This window comes from Anthonomus grandis, chromosome 18, assembly GCF_022605725.1.
Source record: "Anthonomus grandis grandis chromosome 18, icAntGran1.3, whole genome shotgun sequence".
Taxonomy (NCBI): domain Eukaryota; kingdom Metazoa; phylum Arthropoda; class Insecta; order Coleoptera; family Curculionidae; genus Anthonomus; species Anthonomus grandis.
This window is the reverse complement of record NC_065563.1, coordinates 11437062-11454242: the sequence shown is the minus strand read 5'-3', so window position 1 is coordinate 11454242 and position 17181 is coordinate 11437062. Positions and strand designations below refer to the sequence as shown.

The window sequence follows — 17181 nt, the reverse complement described above, 5'->3', positions numbered from 1 at the left end:
GTCGACACAAGGTGAGTAGTTGTTAGAAAAATTGGTGCAAGTGAGTTTGACCTCGCGGTTAATTTTCAAGGTCACTAGAAGGTCGAGACAAGGTAAGTAGTTCGTAGAAAATAAGTGCAAGTGAATATGACCTCGCGGTTAATTTTCAAGGTCACTAGAAGGTCGACACAAGGTGAGTAGTTGTTAGAAAAATTGGTGCAAGTGAGTTTGACCTCGCGGTTAATTTTCAAGGTCACTAGAAGGTCGACACAAGGTAAGTAGTTGTTAGAAAAATTGGTGCAAGTGAGTTTGACCTCGCGGTTAATTTTCAAGGTCACTAGAAGGTCGAGACAAGGTAAGTAGTTCGTAGAAAATAAGTGCAAGTGAATATGACCTCGCGGTTAATTTTCAAGGTCACTAGAAGGTCGACACAAGGTGAGTAGTTGTTAGAAAAATTGGTGCAAGTGAGTTTGACCTCGCGGTTAATTTTCAAGGTCACTAGAAGGTCGAGACAAGGTAAGTAGTTCGTAGAAAATAAGTGCAAGTGAATATGACCTCGCGGTTAATTTTCAAGGTCACTAGAAGGTCGACACAAGGTGAGTAGTTGTTAGAAAAATTGGTGCAAGTGAGTTTGACCTCGCGGTTAATTTTCAAGGTCACTAGAAGGTCGAGACAAGGTAAGTAGTTCGTAGAAAATAAGTGCAAGTGAATATGACCTCGCGGTTAATTTTCAAGGTCACTAGAAGGTCGACACAAGGTGAGTAGTTGTTAGAAAAATTGGTGCAAGTGAGTTTGACCTCGCGGTTAATTTTCAAGGTCACTAGAAGGTCGACACAAGGTAAGTAGTTGTTAGAAAAATTGGTGCAAGTGAGTTTGACCTCGCGGTTAATTTTCAAGGTCACTAGAAGGTCGAGACAAGGTAAGTAGTTCGTAGAAAATAAGTGCAAGTGAATATGACCTCGCGGTTAATTTTCAAGGTCACTAGAAGGTCGACACAAGGTGAGTAGTTGTTAGAAAAATTGGTGCAAGTGAGTTTGACCTCGCGGTTAATTTTCAAGGTTACTAGAAGGTCGACACAAGGTGAGTAGTTGTTAGAAAAATTGGTGCAAGTGAGTTTGACCTCGCGGTTAATTTTCAAGGTTACTAGAAGGTCGACACAAGGTGAGTAGTTGTTAGAAAAATTGGTGCAAGTGAGTTTGACCTCGCGGTTAATTTTCAAGGTCACTAGAAGGTCGAGACAAGGTAAGTAGTTCGTAGAAAATAAGTGCAAGTGAATATGACCTCGCGGATAATTTTCAAGGTCACTAGAAGGTCGAGACAAGATAAGTAGTTCGTAGAAAATAAGTTCACGTGAATATGACCTCGCGGTTAATTTTCAAGGTCACTAGAAGGTCGACACAAGGTAAGTAGTTGTTAGAAAAATTGGTGCAAGTGAGTTTGACCTCGCGGTTAATTTTCAAGGTCACTAGAAGGTCGACACAAGGTAAGTAGTTCGTAGAAAATAAGTGCAAGTGAATATGACCTCGCGGTTAATTTTCAAGGTCACTAGAAGGTCGACACAAGGTGAGTGGTTGTTAGAAAAATTGGTGCAAGTGAGTTTGACCTCGCGGTTAATTTTCAAGGTCACTAGAAGGTCGAGACAAGATAAGTAGTTCGTAGAAAATAAGTGCAAGTGAATATGACCTCGCGGTTAATTTTCAAGGTCACTAGAAGGTCGACACAAGGTGAGTGGTTGTTAGAAAAATTGGTGCAAGTGAGTTTGACTTCGCGGATGATTTTCAAGGTCACAAGAAGGTCGAGATAAGTTAAGTAGTTCGCATAAAATAAGTACAACTGAATTTGACCTCGCGGATAATTTTCAAGGTCACTAGAAGGTCGACACAAGGTGAGTGGTTGTTAGAAAAATTGGTGCAAGTGAGTTTGACCTCGCGGTTAATTTTCAAGGTCACTAGAAGGTCGACACAAGTTAAGTGGTTCGTAGAAAATAAGTACAAGTGAGGGTTACGCAGAGCTTTACTTCAGGTCTTATTGGTTTAGGACAGCAATATGAAGATATTGTCGTTATATCCTCTTGAATTGCACTCAAGATATAGTAGTACAAATCACATGATACTCTGAAAAAGGCCTTGAATAGCGTCTCACTATCGCTTAAGTAGCGTTAAAAAAAAATTTTCGTCTTCTTCGTCGTAAAGCAAAAGAATCGCAGCAATTTTACGACGAATAGCGTTCATCTTGATAAACTGTACTGCCTCAAACGATTTGCGCTGAACTAAAATGTCGCATAGTAAGAAAAAACAGTTGGCCGCAAACCCGCAATCTGCGTCGCGACAGTTCAACGCACGTCGTTATCGCATGTCGCAGTGTCGGAAAGTAAAACATCCGACCTGAGCAAGTGTCGCTAAGGGCAGATAGTCTTCAGCATCGCAATAATTTTGCTCAGCAAATTCTGAGCTACATCCACTTTTTTCTGAATCCAGCTTTGCCAAAACAGTTCTTAATTGTAGAGGAATTTACTTTATCCCATGCTGTTTTTATAAAATACAAAGCTTCTAACACATTAATAGACTTTGTAAACTCAGATAAGCTTTGGACATCGTAAATTTTTGTTAAAATATGTTTTAAAATCAAATGCCGATAATAAAATTTAAAGTTCTGTATAATACCTTGATCCAAGGGCTGACAAACTGACTGTTGTGTTTGGCGGTAAAAATATAATTTTCAGATCACAAGGATGAGAGCATGCATTGTCTAAAAATAAAAGAACTTGCCTTTTTTGGATTTCCATTTTCCGGTCGAATTCCAGTAACCACTCAGACATGATTTCTCGGGTCATCCATTCCTTTTTGTTGGATTTCCAAGTTGCCGGTAGAACGTTTTTTAAAGCACAGGGACGAGCCGCTTTCCCGATCACAATCAAATCGCATTTTTCACCGGCCATATTTGCACAGAATAAAATGGTTAGTTTATTTTTAAACAACTTTCCACCTACACATGTTTCTCCTTCTAAGGGACAGAGTTTTGTCGGGCAATGCGCGAAAAAAAAAAAAGTCCACTTTCATCTGCGTTGTACACGACTTCTGGTTTGTAGCCAAGCAACATGGACGGAAGTTTCTCCAGAAATTGTGACACATCAACTTGATTTACTGCAGCAGCTTCTATGCCAGATATGCATTTGAAACTCACACTATGTCTCTTGCGCCACCCGTCGGACGCACTGAAATTATTATAGCCCAAAGTAATGGCGATTTCTTTAGCTTTCGTTTTCACTAACGGCCCTGAGATTGGAATTTTCTTCTGACTTCTTCAACCACTCAAAACATGTTTTGTTTATAGCAAAACCTTCTTTTTTTTTTAAAAATCCGTCTTTTGATTTATTGCCATTTACTCCTGATATCTTCACTATTTTTGGCAATTTCAGCTGCTTGCGTTTTCCCAGTATTAAACCTCTTTGCCAAACGACGAACTGAAACACTTTCTCTGTCTAATACGTTAACAACTTCCATCTTTTCCTTTAACGAGAGCATCCTTTTTTTTGGTGCCATCTTACATTTACAATAATAAAATATCGCAATCAACTACGAATTCGCCTGAACTGAAGATAAACCTCAAGATTACATACTGTAAATGGGGAATCACCTAATATAAATCGGGGAATTAACGAATTTTATGTATGTAGATATGTACATTGCAATAAGCGGAACTAAAAATCGTCCGGGTATTAGAGTTTCGCGTACGCTTATGGGAGATTTTTTGATCACATACAGAAAAATCTAGTGTCCGCGTCCGTTTATAAGAGCGTCCGCTTATCGGAATGCATGCAAAACGATATGCTGAAATTCGGTTCCAGGAACTTTGTCCGGTTAAAAGAGATGTCCGCTTATACGAGCTGTCCGCAAGGAGAGCTTTCACTGTATTAGGTGCTTGACGTTGCTTTGTCACGTTGTTTTTTTTTTTAATTCCAATGCTCGTTACGTTTCAAGAGTAGTCATAAAAATATTGAACTGCATCGAAATAAAACAACCTTTTCACAAATAAATTAACACTTGATTTATTATTAATTTACCACTTGGGGACGTTTCACTTATAAATTAATAAGAAATAATTTAAATCGTGATTAAATACTTAAAATAGTAAAAATTGGCTAATTTGTACAGACAATATGCAGCGCTGACACGTGATCAAACTGTCGACCCTCGTACACATTGAAATACTACTGAAGATGATTTATGCGGATGTCATGAATGGGAAAATTGACAATACTTTGATAAGCTAAAACGTTATCCTGGATAGTAATTTTTTTTTTGAAAAACTCTGGTATTGTAATTTTCCTAGAAAAACACTGAACTGGTAACACTGGATTTACTTGGTGGAGGCTTCCAGGTAGGCGATGAGGTCTGCGCGCTCTTGCGGCTTTTTCAGGCCGGCGAACACCATTTTGGTTCCTGGGATGTACTTTTTGGGATTCTCCAAGTATTCGAAGAGAGTGTCTTTACCCCATGTGATACCTTGAATTAAAAAAAAAGTTCATATTTAATAATAATAATAATAATTTCTTTATTGCTTTCAAGATCTAATTAAAATAGACAATAGCAATGTCGCAAAACAAACAAAATTAAAATTTGATAACATCTACACAGTACATACTGTTAATAAAAATAGTAAGAACAAAAAGATAATGTTGGACATAATAATGGGTGCATTACCTTACCACTTGTATCTCAAGTATAAAGATAAATAAATTAGTAAACACACCCTTAATATTAATCATAATACACATTTAAAATTGTAAATCGAAACTATAGATACACTTGCCCAATAGATACCTTGCAGTGTCTTTCCTAAACTTCATGATATTTTTCTCTTGCCTTAGGGCGAGAGGTAATCTATTATATGTTTTAATAGTATCAAAGGCAGGAGATCTTTGAAAAAAGGCAGAGTGATGAGTTGGGACACTCAGTTCAGCTCTCCCCCTTGTCACAATAGACATACCCTCAGTATAATGATCTTCATTAGTTTGAAAAAGATGCATTTGTTTCTTTGCAAAAATAGCTAACATAAGAATGTACAGAGCTGGAAGAGTGAGTAGACCAAGCTTAGTAAAATAAGTCCTACAAAACGTTTGTGGTGTGAGTCTTATGATGCGTTTTTGTGCTATAAAGACTGACACGGCGTCAGTTGAAGATCCCCAAAACATCACACTATAAGTGATTAGAGATTGGACCGATGCATAGTAAAGTTGCTTCAGACAATTTAGGGAAAGCTCTTCTCGTAGACGCCTTAGTTTTTTGCCAAGAGTGTCTATGTGTGGGACCCATGTGAGACAGGAGTCAATTTGTATATCAAGGAATTTTAAGGAAGCTACCTCTTGAAGAGACTTTTTTTCAAACTTTACTAGTAGGGAATTTTGAGGTAAAGATTTGGAGAATGTCACTAGCCCGGTTTTATCAGCATTTAGCTTCAGAGCATGATTGTCACACCACTCCTGCATCCTCTCTACCACCTGAGAAGCTCTGACAGATAGTTCTTCAATCAGATGTTCTGACAAGATTATGGAAGTGTCATCAGCATATTGGTTGATAAAACACCCTGGAAAACACTCACTGAGACCATTTACATATAATATGAAAAGTACTGGGCCTAGAATTGAACCCTGAGGCACTCCCTGTACCACCAAGAATGACGCTGAGTAAACATATGTACCATTACCAGAGCCAAGGCAAACTGTTTGTTCCCTCTGATCTAAATAAGAGGCTATAAGTCTGGCACAGTCCATAATTTTCAAGGATTGACAGCAGTAGACCATGGTTGATTGTGTCGAATGCTTTCGATAAATCGAAAAAGAGTCCGGCAACTTTTTCTTTTTTGTCAACATTTTCAATCACAAAGGATATAAGCTTGAAAACTGGGTTGAATGATTGAGCCTAAAACCAGACTGGCTATCTGAAAGAATAGTTTGCCTTTTTAAAAAGTTCATAATTCGGATATAAATGACTCGCACAAAGATTTTTGATATTGAAAAAAGGAGAGATATTGGTCGATAGTTTTCTACATCCTGCTCATCACCCTTATTTTTAAAAATTGGAAGAACTTTCGCCTTTTTTAGTTTAGATGGAAAGATTCCCATGTGCAGACAGGCATTTATTATGTGAGCTAGAGGCACATTTATATGGTGACTAGCTTTTTTGAGTATGTTTATTGGTATTTCATCAAGACCAGCAGAGTATTTATTTGGCAAGGCCGATAGAATATGCTGAACTTCCTTTGAATCTGTGGGAAAGAGGAAAATAGTGGGGATGTGACTTCCTTTAGGCAATTGACCAGAAAATGAAGGAGTAAGAGATGAAGCATTAAATTTCTTCAAAAATATGTTGGCTATCTCATCCAAATTTTCAATAATTTCATTATTGCTAGAATTTAGGGTGACAGGTTTAGATGACTTTGACTTATTTGAGCATTGATTGAAAATAGTCCAAGCAGTTTTAGTTTTATTATTTGAACAGATAATCTTGTTTTTATTTAAAGAAGTTTTATAGTTAGAAATAATTTTTTTATATTCTTCTTTATATTGATTATAAGCTGCCTCACTATTTGTTTCCTTATACCATACATACAAATCTTTAATATGACTAGAATAATTTTTAATTTCAGAGTTTATCCATTTTTTATTAGGATCCTTTATTCTGTGGCTATTTAGAGGAAATGTTACATTAAAATAGTAATAGAAAATATTATAAAAGCAATCATATTTTAGATCGACTTCAGTGCAGTTATATACATCTTCCCAGGATTCATGTGTTAAAGGTCATTAAACTTCTTAATGTTGTTTTTTGTGTATGAATGTTTCTTTATAAATACTGGCTTTTTACTCTCTTTAGGTATTTCTATATGGAGTTTCTGACCATAATGATCTGATATATTTCCAAATGGTTATTAGAAAATGAAATAAAAAAGCCTATCATCCTTTTTATAGATGGTCACCGATCCCATATGACCATGGCTCTCAGTGAATTCTGTGAGCAAAATGACATCATACTTTATGGGCTTCCACCCAATACCACACACATCTTGCAACCCGCAGATGTCAGCGTCTTTAAGCCCATGAAGACAGAGTGGAAAACTACGGTCAGAAAGTGGCAAAATCGACTGGAAAATATTAATTCTTCAATAACAAAATTAAATTTCTGCCAAGTCTTTCAGGAATGTCTTAATAATATTAATATGACCCAGTATATCATCAATGGTTTCCGCAAGTGTGGCCTTTTTCCGTTAAACCCGAACAATGTTGATTACACGAAGTGTGTAAGAAACACTTTGGAGAATCACAATACTGATAGAACTACGCAGGATTTAGTAGAACCATCACTATCTTCCGACAATATTAAAGGTTCCAAACAGGTTTTGGGAGCAATTCGCGAAAAATTAGTTACGGTATTAACGTTGATGTAATTATGGAAGAGATTAAAATTCTGGAGCTAAGTATTCCTTCTACAGATGTGACCCTGCCGTATGACATTGTTGTGACTCACCAACAAGCATTACCCTCTTCCTCACATTACAGACGTCGTTCCAGATAATATAACTGGAACATATGTTAACATGGATAATATTGACATCATTCCTGTACAGAATATTATCTGTATGCCCATAGGCGATAAAGAAAAAGAGTTCTACGTCAAACCCAGGGATATCATGCCTAAAAAAACTTCTGATGAGGAAACAGATACAGAGTTCAACGTAGAGTCTCATCAGCAGGTGATACACCTGAGATACTTTCATCAACTTCCTATCATAATGAAAAGGACACAGGTTTGTAAAAAGCTACTTACTTTTTGTATTATTACGTTATATTCTTTTTTCTCTCTATTAGATACTAAGCTTAACGTAGAACCTTACGGAGATTACACCTGAAACATTGCTACTATTAATATTCTTATTTAATATACTTTTGTATTAGATACCGACTTAAACGTAGAGTCCCGGGAGGTAACACCTGAAACAGTACCAACGTCTCACGATGAAAAGAAAACAGTTTTGCAACATCAATTTAGTGAAGAATTAATACAAGAATCCCTTTTAGAAACTAACCAATCTCATGAGCAAAATCAAGGCTCGTTTCTTCGTCATTTGATGTATTCAGAACCTGTGACATATAAAAAGAAAGTCAGCAGCAATCTGTCGCATGGAGTAGACATTACGAGGAAAAGCATAGTGTTAAAAGAAAAAAGGCAGAGGAAATTGAAAAAAAGAATAGAATGTCCGCCCAAAAACTTCAATTAATAGAAAAAAAGAAAATCAATGTTAGAACGACCGCCAGACAAAGATACAATAAAAGAAATGTTAAAAAGGCAGACAATGTTCAAGACAGCACTCACGAAGGGGCTGAAAGGAAGGAAAAAACAAAATGTATTACTTGTAATGAAGATTGGAAACTTGGAAGAACATTGGATGTGATAAGTGCACAAATTGGTTTCACTTGCGATGCACAGAGTTTACTGGAATGACGTACATTGAAGCAGCATCACATGATTATATTTGTTTTTGTTGCTCTTAGTTTCTCTGCATGCACTCTTTTATAGCTTCATTTTTTTTGTTCCTTTTTTACCAAAAATTCATGGAATAACAATTTTAGTTCCTCCTACATTTTAAGGTATAATTTGTTGCTTTTATTTATTTATTTTTTGTTACTGTTTTAATGTGTAAAATTTTTATATTGATGTTTGGTTAATGTTAAAAATCCCTTAATAATTAGCTATAACTTTTAAAGTATCTAAATAAGAAAAATCTATTTCTGATAATCAGATTATCTAATTAATATAATATACAGATTTAAGCAAAACCGTTTTTTTTTTCTAATAAATAGGTATTAATAATAGTTTTATTATAAACTATAAAAACTTACAAGTAAAAAACTCAATGGCCGAAAAACGGTAAGACATGTGGACGAAAATAGAACGTATTGGTCGAAAACGGGTACAATTTTGGCCGACAACATCCGGCTTTTTGGATTCATTTTTCCGGATGTCCGAAAACCGGCAAAAGTGCGTAGGTATTTTGTATTTTTCTGTTATTTGTAAATTTTTGGGCATAGTTATACTTATTTTCAAAAAAAAAAAAGCAATTACTAAATACTATTATATCATCAAGAACAAAACTTGATTGACATATGAGCCGTTCAGCGGAAAAGTGGTCTAACTCCAGAAATTTAGAAAATTGATATTTTGCATCTGAATGAATTAAAAAATCACAGTAACATATTCCTTACTTTTTTGTACTTATTTATAATAACCCTGTACTAAAATTTCATATGATAAACATTTTTACTGATTGCGCCCATTAATTAATTTTTGCCGCCCAATGTCATTCTTCCGGTAAGTTTTTTTCAAAAACATAGCGGAAAAGTGGTATAACTTGGAGAGTTATATCACTTTTCCTCGTAAAAATTAACCAAATTTCACAAAACTGATGAACCAAAGAATTATTTTTCTTAGCTGTATAGTATGTTTACTATGATATCTATTACTGATAAAAGTGTTCAAAAAATATAGAGCTTGAAGAGCAAAACATTACTACTACTTATCTTACATACTAAACTTACAGTAAGGAGAGTGAGAACAAGTTATTAAACAAATTAATTTTCATCAGAATCGGATAATGGACCACTGTCAACAGCATCTTCTTTTGACAGTAAGTCCAGGAAGAACTGATGCTGAATCGGGGGAATTCACTGAAGAAGTTCTATCATATCTTTTTTCTTACCTACAGTAACTGATCTACACACTACATACCATAACACTAAAAAAACCTGACTAAACAAGAAAAAGCGAGTTTAATAGGACCTGGCGCGACATCAGAACAGCGTGGTGCCTTGACTTATACCACCATTCCAACGAAGGAATCCATTATGTTGAGAGGAATAACGTTAGGAAGCTCTTATCTTAGCTAAAGTTAAAATTTTCGATTGAATATATTAGACCAGTAGAAACATAATTAATGGTATAACTTAAAAATTAAAAAATACTGACATATACCACTTTTCCTCTGAGCGGCTCATATTCGTCAAGACGGTTGGGCTGCAAAGACAAAAAACCGTTAAACGGCCGAAAACAGGCGCATTCATCCTACTTTTGCTTAAAAACTACATGCTCAGTAGTGTCGGAAAATGGTTCGTCAAACCACTTGTTATAATTTAAAAACTGGCATTTATATCTTTGGCTGTAGTTTTTACAAAGATGTCTATGCACTTCCTGCTAGCCAAGTGAAAGTATTTTTTTGCCTAATGTATCCCATGTGATTTAAATAGTTGAGATCTTCTGTAGAGCATTTTATTCTCTATAAAATCAATGTTTATATCTCCACAAAAAAACCTCAACACAATATCTTTGAAATTTCAATACAGCAAATGTACCTCTAGCAATGATCCTTAAACCCTTGCATTAAAATGCAAATATCCTGCTCCTGTTGGCAAGTGATTAGACATGCCTGATTGATTTTCTATGTTATCAGATAATGCAATTTTCTGCCATAACTAACATGTAATAGTTGATTAAGCCAACAATGCATTAAACATACTGGTTAAGTTTACACTGCAGATAGGGATTTTTATTACCTTTCGCTTTGTTGGCGTCCGTGTAAGCAAACCCGGCGGCTTGGCCAGTTTTTCTTCCGAAAAGTCCATGTAGGTTAGGACCCACTTTGTGTTTGCCACCCGCTTCCACTGTGTGACACTGGGCGCACCTTTGGACAAACAGTTTCTTGCCTTTTTCTACATCACCGGCGGGTACACCCATTGTTAAGCAGTTTTGTTAGTTTTTTTATGAAAAACTGCAAGAGAAGGAAATTTAAATGTAAATGTAAATGCCTTTTGACAGGCATCCTAAGTTTAATGCTATATTCAGTCTTCTCAATTAACACCTTGGAGTTATATGAAATATGTTATCAACAAATGTTAGATCATGATGAGGGAGTTGGCTGATCACCAAGAAATTGTCCCAAGATAAATTGTTGGTTAGTTGATATGTCAAGGTCAAAGTCCAAAAGTGATGTCACCAAAGCTTGTGACGTAAGGGAAAAGCCAATAAGCTTAGAAATTCCTTGGGTGACGTCATCGCCATCCACGTGATAATTTTTTCTTAACTGTCATCCCGTTTATTCCAAGAAAATTGGAAGATTATTAATATTTTTATCCCTAAAAGGGTTCCGGGTGGGGTCTGGGTGGTTCCTTTGTGGAGAAAACCGATAAAATGAGAAATGGTTTTTAAGGTTAGGAACAAGACACAGTGCATCACGAATATTCCAGATTTTAACTGGAAATAAGCGGTAACAGTTCATTTTTTTAATGAAATCAAATCTTATAATAGCAACTGGCAAGCTGGAGACTCATATATCACGTGAAAATCCCCGGGAAAGTGATTCCCGAGAGTTACATAATGTGGGACAAACCTTCACAAAATCGAAGAAAATTCGGGAAAATTTAACAGCCAAAGTCTAGCAAACTGTTTTAAGGCGGTCAATTAAATAATATTAAAAAAAACTTACCTAAAATATATATCACAGAAATCCGCACAATATTACGGTAACTCACACTGGACGTCGACCGTCGGGCTACGAACGAGTTCAAGTTCTAAAATCCGCGGATCGGATCGATTTTTGCGATTATTACAAGACCTTGCCTCGTGCCCGCGCAAGGTGACCCTAACATTCAAATTTTCCGACACACCCCCGTATATTATACTATCCTTATCTTTGTTGATGTATGTACAAGAGCGAGATAGACACAGTAAAGGGATATTTCTATTAGGCCTAAAATAGTACACGTTTACTTATATAGATGTCTCTAGAGTGGTATTTGTTAGGACGGGTGTTAATAGAGGGCGGCAGTAGTCAATAATTTCCAAGCTTGTCTGGTAGATGGCGTTAGGAAAGATCCCGTTTGCCCTAAAAAATAGATTTCTGTAAAGTTCCTTATGTAGCGAAGCCTTCGTTCTAGGGTTGTCTAATAGGTGGCAGCACATACACTAACTAAAGTTTTCTGTAAAATTTAATGATGTTGGGAGCATTACTTGCAAGCTTGTCTTACAGATGGCGTCGTTTTAGTTACATAAGTTAATAATAGAGGGCAGCAAATTAAATATTTTACTACCGGTTTCCTACACCTTGGTGGAGTATATATTGCTTATTTGGTAAAAACGGTGTACTCGCTTCGGCGGTACATATACTAAAATTGGAACGATACAGAGAAGATTAGCATGGCCCCTGCGCAAGGATGACACGCAAAATCGTGAAGCGTTCCACATTTTTTGGATCTACTGATTATGATATTTTTTTAAAATAAATTATTAAAATGTTACGTCCTGACACGGTTATAATATGATTTATTTAAGAGAGAAACTATTTAAGAGCACTCCTGTTCTATTGTTTTGTTGTAGCAAATATTTTTTTTTTCTAGGAAGTAAATAAAATAGTATTATTGACATTTCTTATAAATCTTGTACTTTATATAGAATAAGAGGGAATTAAATTACATAATTAAATTTAAATCCAAAAGTAAAAGTGTTTTAGAAACACGTGTTGTAATTTGTTACCTGTCACAATAACAACATGAACCTCTAAAATTTTATATGGAAACAATCCTGTATCATGGTTTTCAAAAAAGCGAATCAGAAGTTTTGTTAACAGCTGAATATCTACTGTGTCAAGATCTGATAAACATTAAAGGTATCAAGTAGTTCAATAACAGTAAAATACATAAAGGTGTGTCATAATCATAATGTCCCCGTATTCAGAAACTAAAAGACACTCTGGACAAGGGTTTCAAACCTGTCTGGCTACAAGATTCGATTTTTCATATTCCAGTCGGAATAAAACTAGAGACGATGAAGTATATTCAAATCTGGACATCGAGTCTGTCGCCAGTTCCTGTACTATATTATGTCAAGTTTAGCTAATGAGTTGATGGTTATGTTCTCTCGAGAAAAGAACATATGAATGTATAAACGTTTATTTTGATTATTATTATTTACTAAATATATATTTAATATAATCCTTTTGTGTTGTGTTCGATAAACAGGATTTCCCAAACCTATAAAAATAATTGTAAGACTTATTACTGTATTACTGTATTTTGATGTTTCTATTCTCCTAGAGGGCGCCATTAATACTAACGCACCTACCTCTTACCGCTACATTCCCAAAGAGTCAATTAGTTTCAAGTATATCTTATAGATGGTGCCACAAGGCAATCCTTAAAAAAGTTTTCTGTAATATTCTGAACTATAGTAGAGTTACTTCTGATTACGTCTTATAGGTAGCGCCCAAAAAATCCCATTTGTCCTAAAAAAAGTTTTCTTTAATACATATTGAGCAGCAACGCATTAGTTCCATGCATGACTTATAGATGGCGCCCCAGAAAACCACAAAAAAAGATTTCTGCAAAATTTTTTGTGTTGGAGCGTTAGTTCTGAGTAAGTGCCATAGATGGCGTCACTTGCTTAGTTACATAAATTAATAATAGAGGGCAGCAGGCTAATATTTTACTGTTAGTCTCCCACCTGTTGGTACGTAAAATACCAGGGCTTCAAATCAAACAATGTACTCGCTTCGGCGGTACATATACTAAAATTGGAACGATACAGAGAAGATTAGCATGGCCCCTGCGCAAGGATGACACGCAAAATCGTGAAGCGTTCCACATTTTTTGGATCTACTACTCATTGCCATATTTTTTTAAATAAATTATTAAAAACGTTCTGGCACTGTTATAATATAATTTACTTAAAAGAGAAACTATTTATGCACACACCTGTTGTCCCGTTTTACTACGAACGAATTAATTCTCTCCCATAAAGCAATAAAATATATTTAGTTAATCTAATTGGCATTTCCTAGAGATTTATATTACATAATTAAATGTTAATAAAAAAGTAAAAGTGTTTTTGCGCACTTGTTGCTAATTGTTACTTACCAGAATGACACAGTAACTTGGCAATAAAGTCATAGTGACAACAGGAACTTTTTGATGGCCTCTAGTCCACCCAGTCAATCATGAAATCGTAATTGTAGTTAATGTTCGACGCTTGAGTTACTTACATGTAATTAATTAATGAATTAAATAATATATAATTTGGAAACAGGGAGTCAATTCCTGTAAGCTTTCAAGGCATTTTTTAGAAAACAGTCTGTATAGGCTTATTAACTGTATGCGAGGTGGTAAAAAGCCCTTTTTCACCGTAAAACTTCATTGAAATATAGCCCATTCTGACGTTTAACTTACTACTCTTCGTTCCATTCATTGTAAAGAAATTAAAACTTAGAACTTTGACATATCGCAACATCGCGACATTTGGCGGGAAATTTAAATAGATAATATTAATTACAGTGGTGAAATTTCCAGGAAAGATGCTTTTATACAGTTAACCAATAATTAATTTTGAGGCTCAAATACCATGAACTTAATAAATATACCTCGACTGCCAATTGAATGAAAAGTAAATGACCACTACTAGGTGGCCGCCATTTTGCGTGATTGTGGTCACTCTGACAAATTTCAGTTGTGCCAATAGTAGGGAAACAAAACAATTAAAGTTTTTGAGATGTTATGTTTACAAATATATAATTACGTTTAACGTTTTTATAGAAAAAATAAACAACTCTTTATATTATTCTATCTTAAACACAAACAGACAATTCACAATAATTCGGTTTTGAAAAACTGTAAACCAAATACGTTTAAATAAGGAGGAAGATATATCGCCTGTTGCAGACGATATACCCAAGCGTCATTTACAAATCGCCAAAAACTAGGCAATCCGCTATACATACACGTCAAACGTCAACATCATTACCGTTATTTAATATATTTTTTGTTGGCAACACTGAAAATGTTCAGAGTGACCAACATCAAAATGACACAACCACTATAAAAATGGCGGCCACCAGGCAATGGTCATTTTTGGATATCGTGGCCATATGCATAACCTTTTAAGACAAATGACGTCAAAGGTCTGTTGACAGGTGACATTTGACAGCTGTCACAAGTATCGCTAAATCTGTACTAAAAATAAATTTAAATGAGGGTATATGCTAAATAAGCGCCAATTCCGACTAAACGGTTAAATAAGACGCGCGCGCGAGGTTTCTCCAAACCGAAATTTTCAGACGCCTCATCCGGAATGTTAACGAGTTTTTTTTTTATAACAACCCGCGGTTTCCCCGAAACCGTCTCGTTAAACCAATTCGGGTGTTGAATCGCCTCGATTTTTCACGTACTGTAATAATCGCTTTTCGACGAACTAGATTTAAATTTTATATTTAGACAAATTCGATTGTGTTGCAGACGGGCACGTAGCCACCTACCGTGTTACACCCGCGGTCTGAGGTCATTCCGTGAATTCTTTCACATTTTTTAAAATTTTAATCGGTTTAACAATTTAGCTACACAGCATTATCCGTTGACAGATTTCTTGCTTGTTAATGTCACACATTGTCAAACATTGTTCTCATCAAGTAGATCACGAAAATACCGGGTTATAAGGGAATCCGAGCAGAACTAAGAAATCGAGTATTTTTTCGACCTCGTTTTTGAGGCCAAAAATGGGCTCCAAAAATGCCATATCTCAGCTGCTATTAGAGCTACGACCTTGCGGATGGTCTCGTTGGATTCAGAAAGACCAAACTAAGACAAAACCGTTGGAATTTTCCAGATCGGACAAGTAGAAGCCGAGATATCGACCTCCAAAGTTTGGGATTTTTCATTTTTAGGGTATACCCCCCCGTATCGAATTTTTTCACCAAAAATTGATTTTTTCCGAATTCGAACTAACTATACCAGCGTCTTCTTTAGACCACCTACATTACGAAAACACCGGGTTATAACGAGATCCGAGCAGAACTAAGGGAATGAGAGCACTTTGAAAATTCGGAAAAAAGTCATTTTTCGACGTCGTTTTTGAGGCCAAAAATGGGCTCCAAAAATGCCATATCTCAGCTGCTATTGGAGCTACGATCTTGCGGATGGTCTCGTTGGATTCAGAAAGACGAATCTAAGACAAAACCGTTGGAATTTTCCAGATCGGACAAGTAGAAGCCGAGATATCGACCTCCAAAGTTTGGGATTTTTCATTTTTAGGGTATACCCCCCCGTATCGAATTTTTTCACCAAAAATTGATTTTTTCCGAATTCGAACTAACTATACCAGCGTCTTCTTTAGACCACCTACATTACGAAAACACCGGGTTATAACGAGATCCGAGCAGAACTAAGGGAATGAGAGCACTTTGAAAATTCGGAACAAAGTCATTTTTCAACGTCGTTTTTGAGGCCAAAAATGGGCTCCAAAAATGCCATATCTCAGCTGCTGTTAGAGCTACGATCTTGTGAGTGGTCTCGTTGGATTCAGAAAGACGAAACTAAGACAAAACCGTTGGAATTTTCCAGATCGGACCAGTAGAAGCCGAGATATCGACCTCCAAAGTTTGGGATTTTTCATTTTTAGGGTATACCCCCCCGTATCGAATTTTTTCACCAAAAATTGATTTTTTCCGAATTCGAACTAACTATACCAGCGTCTTCTTTAGACCACCTACATTACGAAAACACCGGGTTATAACGAGATCCGAGCAGAACTAAGGGAATGAGAGCACTTCGAAAATTCGGAAAAAAGTCATTTTTCGACCTCGTTTTTGAGGCCAAAAATGGGCTCCAAAAATGCCATATCTCAGCTGCTATTTGAGGTACGATCTTGCGGATGGTCTTGTTGGATTCAGAAAGACGAAACTAAGACAAAACCGTTGGAATTTTCCAAATCGGACCAGTAGAAGCCGAGATATCGACCTTCAAAGTTTGAGATTTTTCATTTTTAGGGTATACCCCCCCGCATCGAATTTTTTCACCAAAAATTGATTTTTTTTGAAGTCGAACCAACTATACCAGCGCCTTCTTTAGACCACCTACATTACGAAAATACCGGGTTATAACGAGATCCGAGCAGAACTAAGGGAATGAGAGCACTTTGAAAATTCGGAAAAAAGTCATTTTTCGACGTCGTTTTTGAGGCCAAAAATGAGCTCCAAAAATGCCATATCTCAGCTGCTATTAGAGCTACGATCTTGCGGATGGTCTCGTTGGATTCAGAAAGACCAAACTAAGACAAAACCGTTGGAATTTTCCAGATCGGACCCGTAGAAGCCGAGATATCGACCTCCAAA

The 17181-nt window shown here is 36.1% G+C and overlaps 2 protein-coding genes and 2 non-coding genes across 4 annotated transcripts in view; 2 read left to right on the top strand and 2 right to left on the bottom strand.

The window, feature by feature from the left end:
- Positions 1-4001: 4001 nt before the first annotated feature.
- On the bottom strand, positions 4002-11670 carry LOC126746920 (cytochrome c-2). Its single transcript, XM_050455344.1, has 3 exons — positions 11515-11670; positions 10586-10800; positions 4002-4484 (listed from the first exon to the last, which is right to left on the bottom strand). The coding sequence occupies exons 2-3, from the start codon at positions 10764-10766 to the stop codon at positions 4339-4341; spliced, it is 327 nt and encodes a 108-aa protein (XP_050311301.1). The 5' UTR covers positions 10767-10800; positions 11515-11670; the 3' UTR covers positions 4002-4338.
- Positions 11671-11779: 109 nt separating this feature from the next.
- The window catches only part of LOC126746918 (intraflagellar transport protein 56), a 219655-nt gene continuing 214253 nt past the window's right edge, over positions 11780-17181 (bottom strand). Inside the window, exons 17-18 of the transcript XR_007664026.1 lie at positions 13149-13308; positions 11780-11913 (exon numbers count right to left, since the gene is read on the bottom strand). The gene's annotated coding sequence lies outside the window, so the exon portion shown is untranslated. The remainder of the gene's footprint in view (positions 11914-13148; positions 13309-17181) is intronic.
- LOC126747102 (U6 spliceosomal RNA) lies at positions 12170-12276 on the top strand. Its single transcript, XR_007664083.1, has one exon. It is a non-coding gene; the product is annotated as a U6 spliceosomal RNA (small nuclear RNA).
- On the top strand, positions 13567-13673 carry LOC126747100 (U6 spliceosomal RNA). The gene has a single exon (XR_007664081.1). It is a non-coding gene; the product is annotated as a U6 spliceosomal RNA (small nuclear RNA).